The sequence below is a fragment of the Gopherus flavomarginatus genome, chromosome 25, assembly GCF_025201925.1.
Source record: "Gopherus flavomarginatus isolate rGopFla2 chromosome 25, rGopFla2.mat.asm, whole genome shotgun sequence".
NCBI lineage: Eukaryota > Metazoa > Chordata > Testudines > Testudinidae > Gopherus > Gopherus flavomarginatus.
In genome coordinates this window covers 10,351,622-10,371,141 of record NC_066641.1, presented here as the reverse complement: position 1 = coordinate 10,371,141, position 19,520 = coordinate 10,351,622, and the positions used below count along the sequence as shown (strand labels likewise).

Sequence of the window (19,520 nt, the reverse complement as noted above, 5' to 3'; positions counted from 1 at the left end):
TGAAAAATCACTAGATGTTCCCTTTTCTCAGAGAGACTCCTGGCCCTACAGTGCTGTGAGGACACACGCAGCAGCCATGCAGGCTGAAGGAAGACCCGGACCATTTTTCATGTACACTAGGCCATGAAATAAATCTGCTGTCCCGAAGTAAAATAAATATTTCAGCCCCCTCAAAGCCATGGTATGAAGCCGCAGGGTGCAGAAGTTCACTGCAAAGATAACAAATGCAGGCTCCCCGGGAGCGCTGCTGCCACCGAAAGAAAAACATTTAACAAAAATAGACACGTCCCAGGCTGACACTGTGCTTGTGTCCGGAGTGATTTTAATGGATAAGTTATAAACCCTCAAAAAAATCAAGCTCTGTAATGGAAAAAGTGACAGTCTTAATTCTGCATGGTACAGTAGTAGGAGCACGCCGGCACCCACATGCATTACAGATAGGAGAGACCAATAGGGAAAGATGACCCATGTGCTATAAAACTTTATTTGTTGAGCATAAAAGAAGCTGGGCATGCCCAGTTTACAGAAATGGATTGAAACGTACCAAGCCCTCGATGAAGCATCACACAGCTAGCCAATTCCCCTTCATTTGGTTTTCATTTTTTTTTATTATTGATAATCTGAGGTGTTAAAGGGAAGGAAATGATCATTCTGAAAATAGGATTTTTACCATAGCTGAGTCCTTTCATGATGTTTGAGCTGACAGCTAGTTGCAGCAGGATTGTTTTTACAAAATTACCGACAGCCAAAGCTACATGAGGGAGGCAGTGCTGCCTAGTGGCTGGAGCACTGGATTGGGATTTAGGAGACCTGGATTCTATTCCCAGCTCTGCCAATGGCCTACTTGATGACCTTGGACAAGTCACTGCCCCACTCTGTGCCTCAGTTTCCCCATCTGTATAATGACCTGACCTCTTCTGTAAAGTGCTTTGAGATCTCCTGATGAAAAGCACCCTGTAAGAGCTTGGGGGGGTTATTAGTGGTCGTCACTGAATCTTACTCTGACAGGGTGATAATGATTCCTGTGCACTCATCCCCACTCTGCATGTGGGAAGATGTGACAGTGGCACTTACTTCACGCCAACCCTCTGCACAGGCATGGCCATCCCCAAAAGGGATCAAAGCGCCGGTTCCCTTGGGAGACAGTGGAAGAAATTTTGGAAGTGGCTGAGATATTCCAAAGAGCTTAGCGCCACCTGGATGACCAAGCCCCATTTGTCTGAATGAGAAAAGGGCATGCAAATCCCTTCCTATGGTTTTGAAAGCCTCAGGCTGTGTCTGTAGGGCCCGACCCTCACTGAGGAGCAAGCAAGCATCGGCTGGTTGCTTTGATCAACAAGTGTGCAGGCACTAGTGACAGCCCTGCAAAAGAAGGAGCCAGCTCTTTACTGGTGAAACTGAAGATTCAACTAGTTATGTTCTGACTCTGCTAGTACCAATCAAATTCTAATTGATTCTCGTGCAGTGCTTGAGGTGGTGCAACTACAAATGATCAATCCGCCTATTCATTCCTTAAATAACTGTAATAACGCTGAGGAATTCTGGAGCTCTTCATGGATCTTGGGCCAGGTTCTGCTCTCAGTTACACCATTGTCAATCTGAAATAACCCCATCGATGTCACTCCTCATTTACACTGGTTTAAGGAGCAGAATTTGGTCTGTTAACCAGTTAATTCGCCCAACCCCCACCCTCCCCTTTAGCATGCAGATAATTTCATGGTACCGAGACTGGGTTTAAACCCGTGTCCGTGGAAGGCTGGCGTTCCCCCAGGAGGCACGGCCAATGTCAGCCATCTTGCATCCTACCCAAAAGCTTTTATCAGACTTTTCATGCCAATTTGCAAACGGCTAATCGAATAAGGCGAGGAATCATTTGCCGTCGCAGTTCAGACCCATCCAATCGGGAGGATCCAGGCGCTCTCCTCTGGGACGTTCACTTTAATAAGGACCATTTAATTTGCTCTTTGGCAGATTGCAGAACCTATTAAGGAAGTGGGGGGAGGGAAAGGAGAAGAAAAACAGAGAGACATTAAGCCCCACAGCCTCGGGGATTCTGCAAACGGATTATGACTCCATATGAACTCAGCAGGACTCCTTCACAGGCACCAAGAGACCCATTTAGTGCCAACATAAACCTGCCCCATTCAAGAGAGGGAGATTTCTGATGTCTCCATGAGGCAAGCAGGATGGTTTGCATCCTGATTTCCCAAAAACAGTCACTAGGTGGCATATGTGCCTCTTCGAGGAGTGGCCCCTGTGTAGCAAGGGTGAATTCGCTCCTTTTGCCTGTTTATCTCTACAGTTCCCCTCATCCCTGGAAGGAAACAGGGACTCAACTCCCAGAGACCTGACAGTCATAGAGTCCCCTTGTTCTCGAAAGCCCTCCAGGCTCAGATGCCCAGGAAGAAGCAGCAGTTTTGCAATGTCCTGGGGGAAGGCACTTCTCTCATCTCGCCAGGTCTCAGTGACCCTCCTCCAGCTGAAGAGGGCTCTACTCAAGCCAGCAAACTCCATTCCAGGAATTAGTCCGGGAACCCCATTTTAGCCTCAGTCGGCATCCTGGACACTAAGCACCAATCAGCAGGTGCTACCCCGCCACCAGAGTTTGCTGGGGCTAGAGTTCGAAAAGAACCCCCGGTTTGAACATCCTCGGATCCAGGAGGCCTTCACACTGGGCTCTGCATATCGCAGCTCAGGGGAAATGCTGGCTGGAACTGATGTTTAAAACCCAGCCTCGCACCTGTCCACCAAATACAGTTCCTGATCCAACGTAGAGGGAAGATTTTTCCAAGGAACAACGCCATCAGTGCTGATGGGAACTGGCTTTAGACCCGTCCACCTGACTGGGCACTCCAAGCTGTGATCACCCTGGATACACATGCCAATTACATACCACAGAGTGCGTTTAGCAGCCAGCAAAGGGAATCTGGTGGTCGGGACCATTACAACAGGTGACCACGTACTGTCAAAGAACCTCTCTAGTCATGGTTTAATGTCATTTTTAGCCACCCTGCCCTCAGTCTCAAATGGGCTTTTCCGTCCAGCCGTCCTGACCACCCGGTGATTTGCACAGCTGGGCATGTCTATGGGTGGAAACACGCTAAGCTCCCTGGGGCGAGGGGAATGAGTACTGAAGAGAGGCAATTCCCTACGAGTGGTATGATGCCAGCCATGCAGAGGTGAGCGGGCACAGCAGGTGGCCGCGTGCACTGGCTGCATTGTGTATACAGAGCAGACACCAGGGCAAGGAGGTGTTTTCCAGCTGGGTCTTTGGAGGTGAGTGAAGGAAGGGGTTAAGGGAAGTGACTTGGGTGCTGCAGCCAGAGGAACAGAGGCATGTGCAGAGATGGGTCCAGCTGTGGGAGTCACTTACTCTGCCGGGTGTGAGAAGGTGGTTAGTGCTGGGTTAGACACGGACAGCCACAGGGCTCATGCTGACAGGATTAGTCTAGACAGAAAGACCTGCAAGGAGAGAGTGCGTGAGGGGTATTGCAAGGTTCCTGCTGATACTCCCTGACAGACCCTGCCTTTCCAGCAGCCTGGAGACCCTCCCCAATCCCCCCCAGCATGAGATGTAAGGAGCCTGCCCAGAGAGGGGTGCCCTGTTTCCAAGCCACCCACTCACCTTGCACCATCCTGAGTGGCTATTTGAGGAACCAGGTGGAGCTGGGGGCTTGGTCTGACGACTCACAAACCTGCTGTTGGCGCTCAGGCACGTTGTTACAAGGCTGGACCCAGCAGAGCAAAGCCTGCTAGTGACATGTGAGTTCCAGGCATAGCACATTTCTAGTCCAATGTTTTCCCGATCTCCCGTCCCGCAAAATGTTGCCTACTGGTGAGAGCGGGGGAATTGGGAGTCAGGACGCCTGGGTTCTGTTCTTGGCTCAGGAAGGGGAGTGTGGTCTGGTGATTGGGAGTCAGGACTCTGGGGTTCTAGTCTAGAGGGAGGTGGGGGTCGGCTGGGGGGTTAGAGCAGAAGATTTTAAATCAGGACTGGTGAGTTCCCCCTCCTGCATTTGAAACACTGTGTGAACTTGGCCAATTCACTTCACCACTCTGTGCCACAAGGTCTTTAAATGGGGATAAAGATACACATCACGGGGGGCTCGGAAGCTTCCTTGGCCACGGAAAGGGATATTGACACATTGCTCTGAGTAGGAGCTGGTGATTTAAAGGTTGACAGCTCCCAGTGTTGCGAGGTGCTCTACTGATGCTACAGGTGCAAGGGGAGGGTGGATTCCAACAAACCCCTCCGTGCAGACAGCCCCAAGGGGTAGAAGAACCCCTCCAAGAGTCTGGGTGCCCCCAGGGACTGGGACTATAGAATACCCACTATGCTTCCTTGTGTGACACAGCCTTGCCTGGGTGCTCCTGGCTAGCACAGTGTGCCCAAGAGCTGATCCCTGCAGCGCACGGTGTCTGTCTCCTCCATGCTGGTGCCCCAGGGGCAGGTCACTTCACCAGGCCTCCTCCACTGCCCAGGCGCTGCCCTCCCACGCCAGCCTGCAGAGAGGAAAGGGGAGTCCTGGGATCCTTACCTGGGCAACGCTTTGCTCGGACAGAGGGCTGTCGTCCACCTAAAGGAAAGAAAAAGACAGGGAGGCTTAAGGAGGGAGATGCCTGGGGGAAGGGGATGGGAGCAAGGTGATGGATCAGACAGGGTACATGGGGGAGCAGATCAGAGGGGCTTGGATAATTTATAGCGTGTTCATGGTGCAGGTGATGATGGCCAGGAGACAGAAACCAACCTGAGGCTTCCCAGGCTGCGCCTCTCTGAGCTGCAGCCTCTTGCCTTGGCTTGGCGGGCAGTGCAGGCTGGCAGCAAGGGCTGAAGCACGGCTGGCCGTTCTGTGTAGGTGCAGCTTGGGGCTGGGCTGTGTGCGCGGGGGGCAAATCACACAGGCTGGAGGGCAAGCTCCCCTCCACTAGACATGATGGGGAAGCCCACAGGGGCAAGGCCCCGCTTGGCACCTGCTTTTAGCCTCTGCTAAGGTGCTGTGTGCCTGCACCACTCCCCAAGGGCGCTAGCTGGTCTGCATGCGCCTTCACCTACTGCCAGGCCACCTGCTTTGGGATCCCATCACTACAAGGAAGCTAGGTAGATGCAGGCCTGGCTCAGCACTTGGATGGGGGACCCTGCATGAAACACCAGGCGAGATTTTTCAAAAGCAGTTATAGGGACTTGGTTGTCTCATTCCTTAGCAAACCCCTAAAGCCAATGCCTGAGTGTGACGGGGTGCTAAGCAGAAAGCTGCTTAGCCAACCCTCTGTCACTCCAGCTCCAATTAAGGGAGGTGAATTGGAGCTGGGTAGATCACCTGGCCCTGATTGGGGAACCTGGAACAGCTGCTGCCTCATCAGGCTGGGGCTGAATGGAAGCCAGGGAGCTGGGAAGAGGGGAAGCTGCACTAAGAGGAGGAGTAGCTTGTCCCCTCTCTCCTGCTGGTAGACAAGCAGAAAGGGATTGTGTGTATTGTGGTGAAAAGGTGGTGGAACACTACTTGTAAAATAAAGCACCAGGTGAGCACTGCAACAAAGGACTCTGACTCTGAGTGACTTTCTGAGCCCAGCGGGGGCAGGAGCCAGGTGGGCCCAGCAAGGACCCTGCTACACTGAGACTAGGGAGAGCTATTCTCTGGAGGGTCAGATATGGGGCAACACACAAACCTGCGGTCATTATGACTGTTTGCCAGCATTAAAGACATGTAGGCACTTCAGGGAGTTAACCCCAACGTCCTGGCCTTGTTCCCAGTCAGCTGATCGTGTCCTGCCCATCTAAATTCCCTCTGTAGGTTCATCTGAATAAAACAGGCTGCACTTCCCGTTGTGCTATGTGGCTGTTAAAACAGCTGCCACGTTCCACCCCAGAGGTGGCTGCATTTCAGCCATGGGTGGAGTGAACCCGGCAGAGCCCTCCCCTGCCTTATGAGGGTTTTATGAGATGAAGCACTTTGGGATCCTCAGACAGAGCCATGCACGACATTATGACAGTTATTCTCATTGGCCCACACACATGCACACTGCAAGAGAACCCATGATGAATGTTCACTCAGCTGACCATGCTGCCCTGCAGTCCACTGCTCAGCCCCCTGGAGCCCCTTGGAGTGACATCACGGCCGTGGAATGCTATTCTCCTTCCTAGCTGCCTGTGGCCATGCCGCTATCGGCCCAGGGCTTGTGTTACGCAAACACCGAGTGCGCCAGAGATAGCAGTGCCTCCCGTCACAGCTGTTTCCAACAATCTTATGGAGCTGGATTAGGAAACGCCTATGCGGCTGGTGTGTCCGCTGTATTTGTTTACTCTGTTCTCAAACAGAACAGCCGCCTCCACTCTGGCTAATGACATGTCTGGGCAGCTCTGGGCTCACATGCTCCCATTGCATCAGTACAGATCAGTTGCTGTGGAAGAGGCAAGTCTTGCTTGGGACAGTTCTACTTCTCCCCTTTGCTTCCAATTTAGGCCCTGGTAGAAGCACGGCAAGCGTAGCTCTGGACGTGCTCAGTGGACAGTGCACAGCTAATGTGACTCAGTGTGTTCACGTAGCACCATTTTCCCTGTGTGCCCTGTGTCAACCATGCTGGATTTTCCACCCCCACCATACACCAGTGCATGCTGGGAAACTCTGCTGGCTATCCCACAATGCTTTAGCTGTTGGTGCACAGGACTGCCGGTGCAGCATGCTCTGGGATATCCTCCCGGCCAGAAGCCTGGGAGGCAGGATGACTGGTTAATTTGATTACATCTACTCAGTTAGACCATCCAACCTCCACAGCAGGACAACCATGTCAGAAGCTGGTAATGACCAGATAACCGCGTCATGGGCAGAGTTGTTACACCGTAACCCCACAAGGTTCGGGACCCAGCTATGTCTTGACATGAACTTTGTACGGGGACCACCTCAGTACAAATGGGTATTGCCGAAACCTCCTTAGCAGGCAGCGAAATTCTCACTCTGTTAGCGTTGGATCTCTCTTTGAGCCCAGAGTTCAAATGGGACAACCCCAGAAGCAAGCACACACGGCTACTCCAGGCTTGGAACGATCCAATTAGCCTCAATCCATTTTGAAGGCGATTGATGTTTATTTAGGAGAACTTTGGATTTTTTGTTTATTTTTTACAATATTTTTATCAACAAACTCTGTCTTGGCAGGAAATAAATGTGATTACTTCTTGTTAGTTAGTCAAAAGTTAGCAACAGTTGAGATGTGCAATAGGTTTGTTGATAAAAATCATGTGTTGTCATTAATATTCCATAAGCATACCTGTCGGATACCGGTGAAGGCAGCAGGAGACTCTAGTTTTCTATGAGAGTACGGTATCCTACTGGGAACATTTTAAAAAGCGCTCAAAGCCCAGCAGCTCTGTTTAGGTGCCTAAATGGGAGCTGTTGGGTGCTGGATCCATGTGAAAATCTGTCCCTTCCCGCTTCCTCTGTGTCAGCTTTGTTAAAGATTTGGGGAAGGAGGCAGAAACTGACAATGAATAATAATTACTAATGAAAACAGAATCTCTCCAAGCCTGACTGCCACTCCAAAGTCACCCGTGGCATGCAGAAGAGGGTGTGACCTACCCAGCTAGCCCGCCAGAGCGCCCCATGGCCACAGAGCGGGACCACGTGTGACATGCTTAGAAGGAAGTGACCTCACACCTGCTTCCCAGCTGGCCGCTGCCTATTTGCCACCCCTGGCAGGCATGGATTCACTTTGCTCTGAGTTACTGGCGATGTAATCAAAGAGAACAAACCCGTACGCCGCCGGCTCCGAGACTGTCTGGGGTGGAGAGAGTTAGAGAGGGAGATTAAAGCAGAGAGCTCGAAGGGCAGAGAAATGAAGGGGAGCAGCGGGAAGCACTCACCCTGAAGTTCACCTTCTGGATCACTTGTTGAGGATCGCTCTCCAGAATCACCCTAGGACCAGGGGGAGCAATGGGATTTTCCAATCAGATCACAGCTCTCTTAAGGGTGCTTTCATGGTGCATTTGCTCCCCGTTGCTACAAAATGGGACACGAGTTCTGAGCTGGGGCAAGAGGCCAGATGGACAGCCGTGGAAACTGACCCCCTCTCCTTGCCCTAGGAACGTGTACAGCATAGGCCCTAGCAGGGCAAGCTTTTCCCTCCTCCCCACCAGCAAGCCTCAGCTCTGATAGGGCACTGGACTGGGACTCAGGAGTTGTGGGTTCAATTCGTAGCTCTGCCACTGGCCTGCTGAGTGGCCATAAGCAGGTCACTTTCCCCTCTTTGTGCCTCAGTTTCCCCATCTGTAAAATGGGGGTGGTGATACTGCCCTCTTTTGCAAACCACTTTGAGAGCTCTGGATAGCAAGGTGTGTAATGTAATAACCGGGTCATGGTGCTAGCGGTGGGTGTGAAGTTCTGCTGTCTTGGCCTGTTCGTTACTCAGCTGACAAAGGGGTCGGCGAGCGCTGACGGTGGCTGTGGTTGGTTCACTGGGGGTTGGACTGAGACTTGCCCAACTCAGTTCACCTTGGCCATCAGCAGCCACCAGATGGTAAAGGCTCTGGGTTACTACCGACATGGGCTAGATTTGAACTGGAGACCCAGAGATGGAATGTTCCCGCCCCAAGCCAGCAGCCAGGCTGCACCCAACACTGTACTGGGAAGCCTGGCTCTGATGCTTCCCTCATCCTCCTAGGACCATCAGACTTTTGGCCTCTCTCCCCTCAGTGCATGACTAGCCCGTCTGCCCTCTCCCTCTCTTCCCTGCCCCAGTTCTGAGCGAAGCCCCAGAGAGCAACTGTACACGGCGCCTCACCCCCCATCGACGATCTCATCCACCACGAGGAACGCCCCGTCCAGGTTGTCCAGCAGGGAGCGCTTCTCTACATTTTTCCTGAGGGCAAGACAGCATGAGCCGGTGAGAGTTTGGGACGCTCTGTACCACCAGCATCCAGACCCGGCACTGCTCTGGAGCACTGAGTCCCAGAGCAGCTGCAGAGACCTCCCCCCACTCCCAGCCCCCTTTTTCCTCCCAGCAGAGTAATAGGAGACCAGAGGCCCTCGTGTGGGGGAAAAGGTGACACCCACTGTCTCATTCCAAGACCCTGCAGCGGGAACTGGTCTCCAGCTCTATGGCATGCCTAGCATACGGGGGTCTCGTGCTGAGAGCAATCAGCTGGAAGCCAGGTCTCCTGGGTTCCCTTCCAGCAACAAGAGCAGGTGCGATTTAGATCTAGTGGTTACAGCATGGAATAGGAGTCAAGACTCCTGGGCGTCGCCACTGAGTCTCTAGGTGACCTTGCGTGAGTAACTTTCCTGCTCTATGCCTCAGTTTCCCCATCTGTAAAATGGAGAGCATAGCAGCCACCCCACAGAGGGCTGCTACTGAAGTATTCTGCTAGTGCCCATGGTGTGCGAGGCACTGCCTGTACCCCTGGCTTTCAGGTTATGATGCTTGATTCCTTCATGTGAGTAAAGGATTTTGAGACCCTTGGGTGGAAGGGTCTGGAGCAAGGCAAAGCGCTGATGTTATCAGAGCCAGTTTGGGACCCTGGAGCCTGTCCCTGGTTAATCTCGCTAGATGGGATCGGGAGCTCTGGCCGTGGCCACGTACTCACCGTAACATGTGATTGAGGGAGTCGAACAGACAGGTGAGAACTGCCATTAGCATCAGCTAAAGAAGGAGAAGGAGACATAGGTCAACATGGCACAGAGCTGCCCACAGGGACCTCCCCTCCACACTCACTCTCCATCAGCCCCTGGGTCTCGGGGTGCCTGACGGACAGCAATCCTATTACTGGCAGCTGGACAGAAAGCCATGGCTGCAGCATCCGCGAGTCTCCTAGGAACAGGCTCATGCATCAGGACCCATTGCACGTCAGGGAAGAGGAGATGTGAAGGGCCATCCATGTGCAGGGCACGGTGAGTGGGAACGGAGCGCCTCTCTCCCATAGTGAGGAAAGTGGGGAAAGAGAAGAAACTCCCAGCATGGAGCTGGCCCTCCCGCTCTGTTATCTTCCGGGAGGAGCAGGCCCCAAGGAGTTACCTCATTTTCCTGGGAACTCCCCACCACGTAGAAAAAGAGGTCGATGCTGCTTTTATAGACAATGGTCAGCCCCTCCAGAAAGGCGATCTCACCTGACACAACGGGAGGGAAGGGTGAGGGACAGCGTTAGGCTGTCACTGAGCACAGATCTCTGTAACCTAAGAACAGCCTGTCTAGACAGGGAGATGGGATGGGAAACCTGGCTCACCCCTACAGCAGGGTAGTGGGCAGACCATCCACACCATGAGAGCATCAAATGTTTAAAGTTCCTGGTCGTCTCCTTTTGCCACCAACAGTCCAGTGTGCCCAGCATGGCAACGCTGGTTCTGATTTGCCAGCATGTGACTGTGATGGCCCCAGTGCATTCTGGGACTCCTGAAGCCTCTCCACCTCTTTCAAGTTCCTACCCACCCATGGACACAGTATCATAACGGCGCGGGGCTGAGCTAAAGCCCTCATCTCAGGTGTTGCAAACTCCGCTTGTCAATCTCCTGCGCCAGCAGTTGTGTGACATGAGACGTTGTACAGGCCTTGCCAGCGTCCACGTGCTATTTCTTTGGAGCGATCTGAGATGATCACCTCCAGGGTGTTATTGTCAATAGCGTGACCCCTCCCTGGACTGCAATGCCCGTGGGAGAAAGACGTTATCACACAACCCAAGGGATGCACAGCTGCTGGCAAACTTCATGTAGCACCTAGTGATATAAACAGCCAGTGGCCTGCAGGAACATACAGGAAAACTCTCCTCTCTATCTTCTGGTCCCCTACCCAACACTCAGCTACTTACTGTCAGTTTTGTGGGTTTTATTGAAAACGCTCCTCTCAAAGGTCTTCTGTTCTTTTGTGGATGGAAAGGTGTCGTCGTAGTACTGAAGGGGATGGGAACAAAGGAGTTAGTACAGCAGCCATGGGACCAACCAATGGGACAGGCAGAAAAAGGAAGGAGAACTTGGCTAGATGGAACGAATCATGGACAGAGAATCAATACAGAGACCCCAGAAAGGCTATCAATACTGACAGGCATGTTAAAGAACAGTTTGGAGTGGCTGGGAAATCGTCCCATAAATAGGTTTGGGATCATTGTTTATCTCAGCAAGTCAAGGCCGCTTCATTGTCGCTCTTCAAACTCTTTCCTTAAAACTTGCCTGGGCAGTGGTGCCCCCACTCATCATGCCCACCCGTACTGTGTTATTTCCATGTGCTCCCCACCCGGATTGGTCTGTCTCTCGTAGACTTGGATTGGAAACTCTTTGGGGCAGGGATTTTCTTTTTGTTCTCTGCTTGTCCAGCACCTATCCCCACCCCCGGGCTCCTCGTCCATGAATGGGCTTTTTAGATGCTACCGCGATACCAATAATAATCTAGAAGTCGCAATCAATGTCCATTACCCCGGGAGCTTCTATAACAATTACAGATGCAAGAAATTATAAAGATCAACTAGCCCAACACGCAGCCAGTGTATATAACGCAGTCCCGGCCCACTCAGCGGAGGTCTCAGAAAATACCATTCTGTCCGGGGTGAACATTTAAAACGGCAAACGCTGTTAATATGAGCAACTTGCCAGGTGTCTTACAGACAGCTATGAAGACAAGGCTCATAATTTGAACAGACAAAGGCTGGGAGGAATGGAGACAGCAAAGCAAGTGACTGATGGGTTTTGTTTGCTTCCTGTCATGTTAGTTCCATGATTTGTGTGTGTGTGTTAACACTTAACTGTATATGTGTTGCCTGATCTATTGATTGTGTATTAATTACATTGATTACACTCCGAGGTCTGGTAGGTTCTTATCTCAAGATCATGCACAGTATTATTATTATTATCATCATCACCAGTGGTCGTCCACCCTAAGGCCTACTCAATATCTTCCTACTGTATTTTCCACTGCATGCATCCGATGAAGTGGGCTGTAGCCCACGAAAGCTCATGCTCAAATAAATCTGTTAGTCTCTAAGGTGCCACAAGTCCTCCTGTTCTTTTTGCGGATACAGACAGATTTATTTGAGCATAACTAGGAAGATATGGAGTATGCCTTAGGGTGTCAGCAATCCGGCCTGTGAGCCTTGGGAGAGGACAGGTGTACGACCACTGGTGATGATGATGATAATAATAATACTGCGCATGATCTTGGGATAAGAACCTACCAAACCTCAGAGTGTAATCAATGTAATTAGTACACAATCAATAGATCAGGCAACACCTATATACAGTTAAGTGTTAACACACACACACAAATCATGGAACTAACATGACAGGAAGCAAACAAAACCCATCAGTCACTTGCTTTGCTGTCTCCATTCCTGCTACTGTTGGGGTACCCTTCTCCCATAGATCACTATCAGATTAACTCAAGCTGTTAGCATATACATCAATTAGTTACCATGGCATTCTTGCGGTCAGACATCTGCTGATGTTCCTAATGTAAAATATCCCAAACTGCTACAGACTAGCATCCTGTGGTTACCTGTCAGCCGTTCAGTCACTGCAGCAGCATTCTCTCTTGTGGTAACTGACGGTCTAGGGTTAGCTGCTAAGCTATTGTCTTACAGGCCTTGTAGGCTAATGAGTTTTCTGCCTTATCTAGCAAGTACCTACAGGGCACACAGGACTCATGGAGGAACTGTGTTTTGAGGAGGTCTACTGGCCCAGGTCAGTGGCAGTCTTCCAGGTGCTGGGAGATGAGCATGGGGACATTACAATCGCAGGACCCAATCCTGCAACTGGATCTGTGCTTAGCATGCATCCCAGCTAGAGTTAGCAAAAAACTTCTGAGAGCAGGGTGAGTGTCATCACCCCCATTTTATAGATGGGAGAAACTGAGGCACAGAGAGGTGAAATGACTTGCCCAAGGCCACACAGTGCCAAGAATAGAACCCAGGAGTCTTGGCGGGTGCCCTCTATGCTGACCCATATGGCCAAGGATGTAACTTTTGCCTAGGTAGCTTTATACATCTCCTAAACGCATGTCAGGCTGCGGCACAAGAGAAATTAACCTTGTCTAGAAGGGCAGAGATCGCCATAAAGCCATGATGCCCCTGGCTTTGCTGCTCACCCCACAGGAGCGTCTTCCCCAGCTTGCTGGGACGCCAGAGACCTGGGATTAGGATTTTCTTCTAGGGCAGGTGGGCGGCATTTACCTTGGCTAAGAGTCGCCGTCCATCATTGTCCAAGATGAATATGGCCTTGACTGTGTAGAGGGAAGGCTCCTGAAACTGACACAAGGACAGCATGAAGCCAGAGGCTGCATCCAGCAGCCCCCAAGGTATGTCCAGAACCCACGATGCCTCCCGTGCCCCAAGACTGGGTCTGCAACCCCACCCCCCCATCCCAGAATGACTCCTTTAAGCAGGGCTGCCCAGAGGGGGGAGGGCAACTGGGGCAATTTGCCCAGAGGGGCCCTCACGAGAATATAGTATTCTATCTAATTGCAACTTTTTTTTATGGAAGGGGCCCCCAAAATTGCTTTGCCCCAGGCCCCCTGAATCCTCTGGGCGGGCCTGCCCTTGAGCCTGAAATGGGGCCACAGCACCATTTCCTCCCAGTGAAAGCGCACAGAAAGCCTGGCACTGGCCTTGTTCTGATTCACTTCCATCTCTGTGAAGCCAAAGGCCCCGCTCCATGCCGGAGCCCGAGTCCCAGGGCCAGAGGGGATTTGAGGGCTAGGGGTGATCTGCGAAAGGGTCCATCCAAACCCAAGTTCTGTCATGCACTGACTGCTTCAGAGTCCAAGTCCAAGTGTACCACAGAACCTAGGCCGAGAGGACTGAGATGGGCCTGGCACCAGAACCTGGATTGGGACGGTTCACAGGGACCCGGCACCAGAACCAGAGCTGAGAGAGGGGCCTGGCACCGGAACCTGGCCTGGGACGGTTCACAGGGACCTGGATCTAGAACCAGAGCTGAGAGAGGGGCCTGGCACTGGAATGGTTCACAAGGACCGGGCACCAGAACCTGGACTGGGACAGTTCACAAGGACCTGGCACCAGAACCAGAGCTGAGAGAGGGGCCTGGCACCAGAACCTGGCCTGGGACAGTTCACAGGGACCTGGCACCAGAACCAGAGCTGAGAGAGGGGCCTGGCACTGGAATGGTTCACAAGGACCGGGTACCAGAACCTGGACTGGGACAGTTCACAAGGACCTGGCACCAGAACCAGAGCTGAGAGAGGGGCCTGGCACCAGAACCTGGACTGGGGCGGTTCACAAGGACCGGGCACCAGAACCAGAGCTGAGAGAGGGGCCTGGCACCAGAACCAAGACTGGGACGGTTCACAAGGACCTGGCACCAGAACCAGAGCTGAGAGAGGGGCCTGGCACCAGAACCTGGACTGGGGCGGTTCACAAGGACCTGGCACCAGAACCAGAGCTGAGAGAGGGGCCTGGCACCAGAACCTGGACTGGGACGGTTCACAGGGACCTGGCACCAGAACTAGAGCCAGGAGAGGGTCTGGCCTCGGAACCTGGCCTGGGACGGTTCAGAAGGACCTGGCACCAGAACCAGAGCTGAGAGAGGGGCCTGGCACCAGAACCTGGACTGGGGCGGTTCACAAGGACCGGGCACCAGAACCAGAGCTGAGAGAGGGGCCTGGCACCGGAACCTAGACTGGGACGGTTCACAAGGACCTGGCACCAGAACCAGAGCTGAGAGAGGGGCCTGGCACCAGAACCTGGACTGGGGCGGTTCACAAGGACCTGGCACCAGAACCAGAGCTGAGAGAGGGGCCTGGCACCAGAACCTGGACTGGGACGGTTCACAGGGACCTGGCACCAGAACCAGAGCCAGGAGAGGGTCTGGCCTCGGAACCTGGCCTGGGACGGTTCAGAAGGACCTGGCACCAGAACCAGAGCTGAGAGAGGGGCCTGGCACCAGAACCTGGACTGGGACGGTTCACAGGGACCTGGCACCAGAACCAGAGCTGAGAGAGGGGCCTGGCACCAGAACCTGGCCTGGGATGGTTCACAGGGACCTGGCACCAGAACCAGAGCTGAGAGAGGGGCCTGGCACCAGAACCTGGACTGGGACGGTTCACAGGGACCTGGCACCAGAACCAGAGCTGAGAGAGGGGCCTGGCTCCAGAACCTAGACTGGGACGGTTCACAGGGACCTGGCACCAGAACCAGAGCTGAGAGAGGGGCCTGGCTCCAGAACCTAGACTGGGACGGTTCACAGGGACCTGGCACCAGAACCAGAGCTGAGAGAGGGGCCTGGCACCGGAACCTGGACTGGGACGGTTCACAAGGACCTGGCACCAGAACCAGAGCTGAGAGAGGGGCCTGGCACCGGAACCTGGACTGGGACGGTGCACAAGGACCTGGCACCAGAACCAGAGCTGAGAGAGGGGCCTAGCACCGGAACCTGGACTGGGACGGTTCACAGGGACCTGGCACCAGAACCAGAGCTGAGAGAGGAGCCTGGCACCAGAACCTGGACTGGGACGGTTCACAGGGACCTGGCACCAGAACCAGAGCTGAGAGAGGGGCCTGGCACCAGAACCTGGACTGGGACGGTTCACAGGGACCTGGCACCAGAACCAGAGCTGAGAGAGGGGCCTGGCACCAGAACCTGGACTGGGACGGTTCACAGGGACCTGGCACCAGAACCAGAGCTGAGAGGGGGGCCTGACACCGGAACCTGGACTGGGACGGTTCACAAGGACCTGGCACCAGAACCAGAGCTGAGAGAGGGGCCTGGCACCAGAACCTAGACTGGGACGGTTCACAAGGACCTGGCACCAGAACCAGAGCTGAGAGAGGGGCCTGGCACCAGAACCTAGACTGGGACGGTTCACAAGGACCTGGCACCAGAACCAGAGCTGAGAGAGGGGCCTGGCACCGGAACCTGGAGTGGGACGGTTCACAAGGACCTGACACCAGAACCAGAGCTGAGAGAGGGGCCTGGCACCGGAACCTGGACTGGGACGGTTCACAGGGACCTGGCACCAGAACCAGAGCTGAGAGAGGGGCCTGGCACCAGAACCTGGCCTGGGACGGTTCACAGGGACCCGGCTCCAGGCCCCCTGAGAACAGCTGCTGCAGTAGACTCCCTGGCACTGCCCTTTTCCCCAGCGCTTCCCCCCATCTCTTCGGCCCCAGGGGCGCTGCCTCCTGGGACTCCCCGCACCGGGGTCTCCCCTTGCAACCTCCCGGAACCCCCTGGCTCTTCCCCGGGGGTCCGCGCCCCCTTTGCCCCCGGAGCTCCCAGCGCAGAAAGTTTCGCCTGGCGGCCGGGAAGTTGGCGGAGCCCCCGGGGCAGGGGGGCCGCCCGCGCTCCCGTCCCCGCAGCCCCTCGTACCAGCAGCCTCGTGGGGTCCATGGCTCCCGCGGCCGCTGCAGCTGCCCGCTCCCCGCCGCTTCCGCCCCCCGGGGCAGCCCCCTCGGGGTGCTGACGTGGCCGGGCCTCGGCCCGCTGCATCCCGCTGCACAGAGAGCTCGGCCGGGCCGCTCCGCCCCATGCACTGCGGGGGGGTTGGGGGGCAGCCGCGCCGCGCCCCCTGGGAGCTGTACGAAGGGCGTAGCGGGGGGTGGGGGCTGCCCTCTCTACTGGATCATCTAAGGAGAGCTCCCCCCAGGGCAACCTGCACTAACGGGGGGGGGGGGATCGGGGTGCCCACCCAACTGGGATCCCTCCACCCGTAATAGGAGACAGCCTGCCCCCACCCCAACAGCCTTGCAATAATGAGGGGGGGCTCGCAGCAGAAAGCAGGCGCCTCCCCCGCAGCCACCACACTGAAAAATAATGGAGGGACCTAGGGTAACCCCCCCCCCCAATACATTAACCTGTCTTCTCTACAGTCAGCAATGGCGGGGGGAGCAAAGTGGGGGAGGGCTATTTCTTCAATGGGCTCCACCCTGCAATAATAGGAAGGATCTGGGGGGACCCCAGGGCAGCCTGCAGCAGTGTGGGTGATCTGGAGAGCTGTGTCCCCACCCCCTCACCAAAAAATATCAGGGAAGATGGGAGGATCTGGTGGTTCAGGTGAGTCCAGGTAGTTATGTATGTGTCACCTGGGGCTGTGGGCAGGCAGAAGGTGAAGGCCTGGCACATGGCCACAGGTGTGTCTACATGGGGGCTGTTTGCAAGAGCCTTGGGAAAACAAGGAAGAGCTCCCAGCTAACCTGATCCCTGGGACCGGCGGCTCAAATTCCAGGGGCCTCTGTGTCCCCTGTGGATGGGAGCCATGGAAGCATCACAAGAATCCAGGGCAGAGAGCGTGGGTGGGTGTGTCTGTGTAGACTCACAGCCGGACCCAGGAACAGGCTGGGATTGGCACAGGAGAGAAATAGGCTTGTAAGTGAATGAGTGAGAAACAAGGAGCTAACAGCTGAGGAGCAGGAACCAGGCTGGCTGGAGAGGCCTGGGGGCTGCATCAAGGTTTTATGGGGTTCTGCGTGGTCAATTGTGTGACGTCTCAGGCAGGCATCTACTCTGAGCTGGGGCTTCGGGTTATGAGAACTTAAGTGGGGGTGATCAGAAGGTTTAGTGACTGGTGAATGTGATCTCTCTAATCACCCTGTATCTGAGTGCTGCCTTTTGAGTGGAGGGCACTTTGTCATCAGGAGTCAGATGGGACAGGAGAGATCACAGCTTTTCTGGAATAGCTCCACGGGGAAGCCTCTGTTTCTCTCCCTCCTTCCTGCATCCTGAGGGTCTGGAGAGCGCTGTCTCTATGGGATGGCATGCATTGCACGTGTCTCTGGAAGTGGCTCTGATTCCTGTGGAGCAGGTTGGTGGGCTGGACCGAGTAGGTGGGTGTACAGCTGAAAGGGGAATTAGAAGATCAGGTGCAGTAGCCTCAAGGGCAATCATTTTCAGTATGGTCTGTGCTGTGTTCACAGCATTTGCCTTTGGCACTGGTGCAGAAGCAGCAGCAGACACACTAACGTTAATCCTTTCTTTGCTGGTTCTTGACTGCACCTGTTGTCCTGCCATCGACCATCAAATATTACAAAGGACACATTCCTGTACTCCCACCAATTCTCTCCCAGCTTCCTTCTCTGGGCCTTCCCTCTAAGACACACATCTCTGAGCTCTTAGGCTGTACCTGGCTATTCAGCCGCACACCAAACACACCCTGCACACCACACTCTCTCTTTTGCCCGACGCTGCTGAAATGGTGTAACCAGGTTGCTTGCTAGATTTCTCAATGACTCACAGAAATGCCACCTGTTTTACTTCCTTGTTTGCTGTCACCTTTGGGATTGCAGGCAAGTGATGAGATGGAAGGAGACAGACTCCTGCACTGGTAACTGGGGGACAGATCCTCTAAAGTTCCCAGCATGTTGGGTGCTGAGGGTCAGAGTAGGGGGCTGCTGAAAAGCTGGCCCTGAGGACTGGGGGATGGGCTCTTTTGCAAATTTGTGGCCCATATTTTGACCTTTCAGCATTGAACTTTTGAAGCTGTTATAGTGAATTTCCAATAATGCCTGTGCCCCCACGAGAGACGAATCCTGCAGGCTTTTGCTGAGGCTTCACTCCCACTGCTGTCTCTGGGAGTTCTGCCCGAGCGAAGACTGTAGGATTCACTCCCATCTTTAGAAAATGCCCAGCCACAAGTCTTCTCTGTGGAGGAAAAGGTCTTTCCTCTCCTCCAGTAAGTTTCCCTTTTATATCTCACAGTGATTGGGACCATTCTCTTGTACCTAGAATCATAGAAATGTTGGGCTGGAAGAAATCTGAAGAAGACATCTAACCCATCCCCCCACAGGCAGGCTTCAATAACCCTAAGCCATCCCTGACGGGTTTGTCCAACCTGTTCTTAAAACCCACCAGTGATGGGGATTCTACAACCTCCCTTGGAAGCCGAGTCTAGAGCTTCACTAACCTGGGACCTAGAAAGTGTTTCTTAATATTTAACCTAAATCTCCCTTGCTGCAGATCAAGCTGATCCCTTGTCCTATCCTCACTGGGCATGGAGAACAACTGATCGCTGTCCTTGTCACATCGCAAGATACTGATGTTAGACGCAGAGGGTCCAGTTGTCTGGATCTGTTTGGAAACTGATGAGAAAGGTTGGGGCCCCTGGGAAATATTGCAGCGTGGGAGACTCCAGGCTTGAAGGGTTAAAAAGGACAATGAAAAGGTTTTAACCTGTGTGTGTCCGTCTGTATGTATGCACATGCTGGGGATGGGTTGAGTCACTTTAAAAAATACCACTGCTTTCAGTGTGGAGTTTGAATAAAGGGGACAAGCCACTGGCAATAAACGACATCACTTCACCCCTCCAGCGGAACTACGCTTTTGGTCTGTTCTGTTCTGTCCTGTGCTATAGAGGTTCTTCTACTGCTCATCACTGTAGTATCCGAGTGCCTTCCTGTTACTTCATTTAGCATCGTGACCACGTGTGCATCGTAGCCTTTCCTCTCTCTGCCTCTTCCCAGGGGCAGAAGCGAGTGCAGCGGAGTGTCATATCGTCGCTGGGTTTTGTTTTGTTTTGAAAATGGCACATTGCTCTGGGTTCATGCTAGAGAAGGTGGGTCAAAGAAATGCGCCTTGTCCCTGGAACAGCATGTGGGGAGCAGA

At 53.7% G+C, this 19,520-nt stretch overlaps 1 protein-coding gene and 1 long non-coding RNA gene across 7 annotated transcripts; both read right to left on the bottom strand.

Annotated features, from left to right (window-relative positions):
* Positions 1-461: 461 nt before the first annotated feature.
* On the bottom strand, positions 462-16,446 carry COPZ2 (COPI coat complex subunit zeta 2). Of its 6 annotated transcripts, none has more exons than XR_007771463.1 (10): positions 13,139-13,246; positions 10,790-10,871; positions 10,003-10,094; positions 9,575-9,630; positions 8,773-8,850; positions 7,856-7,907; positions 7,745-7,770; positions 4,539-4,577; positions 3,374-3,462; positions 462-1,981 (listed from the first exon to the last, which is right to left on the bottom strand). XR_007771463.1 is itself a non-coding variant. In XM_050934867.1 (10 exons), exons 1-10 carry the CDS (start codon positions 16,410-16,412, stop codon positions 1,939-1,941), a joined length of 663 nt encoding a protein of 220 aa, XP_050790824.1. In that variant the 5' UTR covers positions 16,413-16,446; the 3' UTR covers positions 462-1,938. The 6 variants fall into 6 exon arrangements, 4 of the variants coding, with proteins under 4 accessions (XP_050790824.1, XP_050790825.1, XP_050790822.1 ...); XM_050934867.1 differs by lacking the exon at positions 3,374-3,462 and adding an exon at positions 16,293-16,446 and having other exon boundaries at positions 13,139-13,213; XR_007771464.1 differs by lacking the exon at positions 7,745-7,770.
* On the bottom strand, positions 14,816-15,680 carry LOC127040572 (uncharacterized). The gene is made up of 3 exons (XR_007771468.1): positions 15,633-15,680; positions 15,426-15,563; positions 14,816-14,942 (listed from the first exon to the last, which is right to left on the bottom strand). It is a non-coding gene; the product is annotated as an uncharacterized LOC127040572 (long non-coding RNA).
* Positions 16,447-19,520: the final 3,074 nt, after the last annotated feature.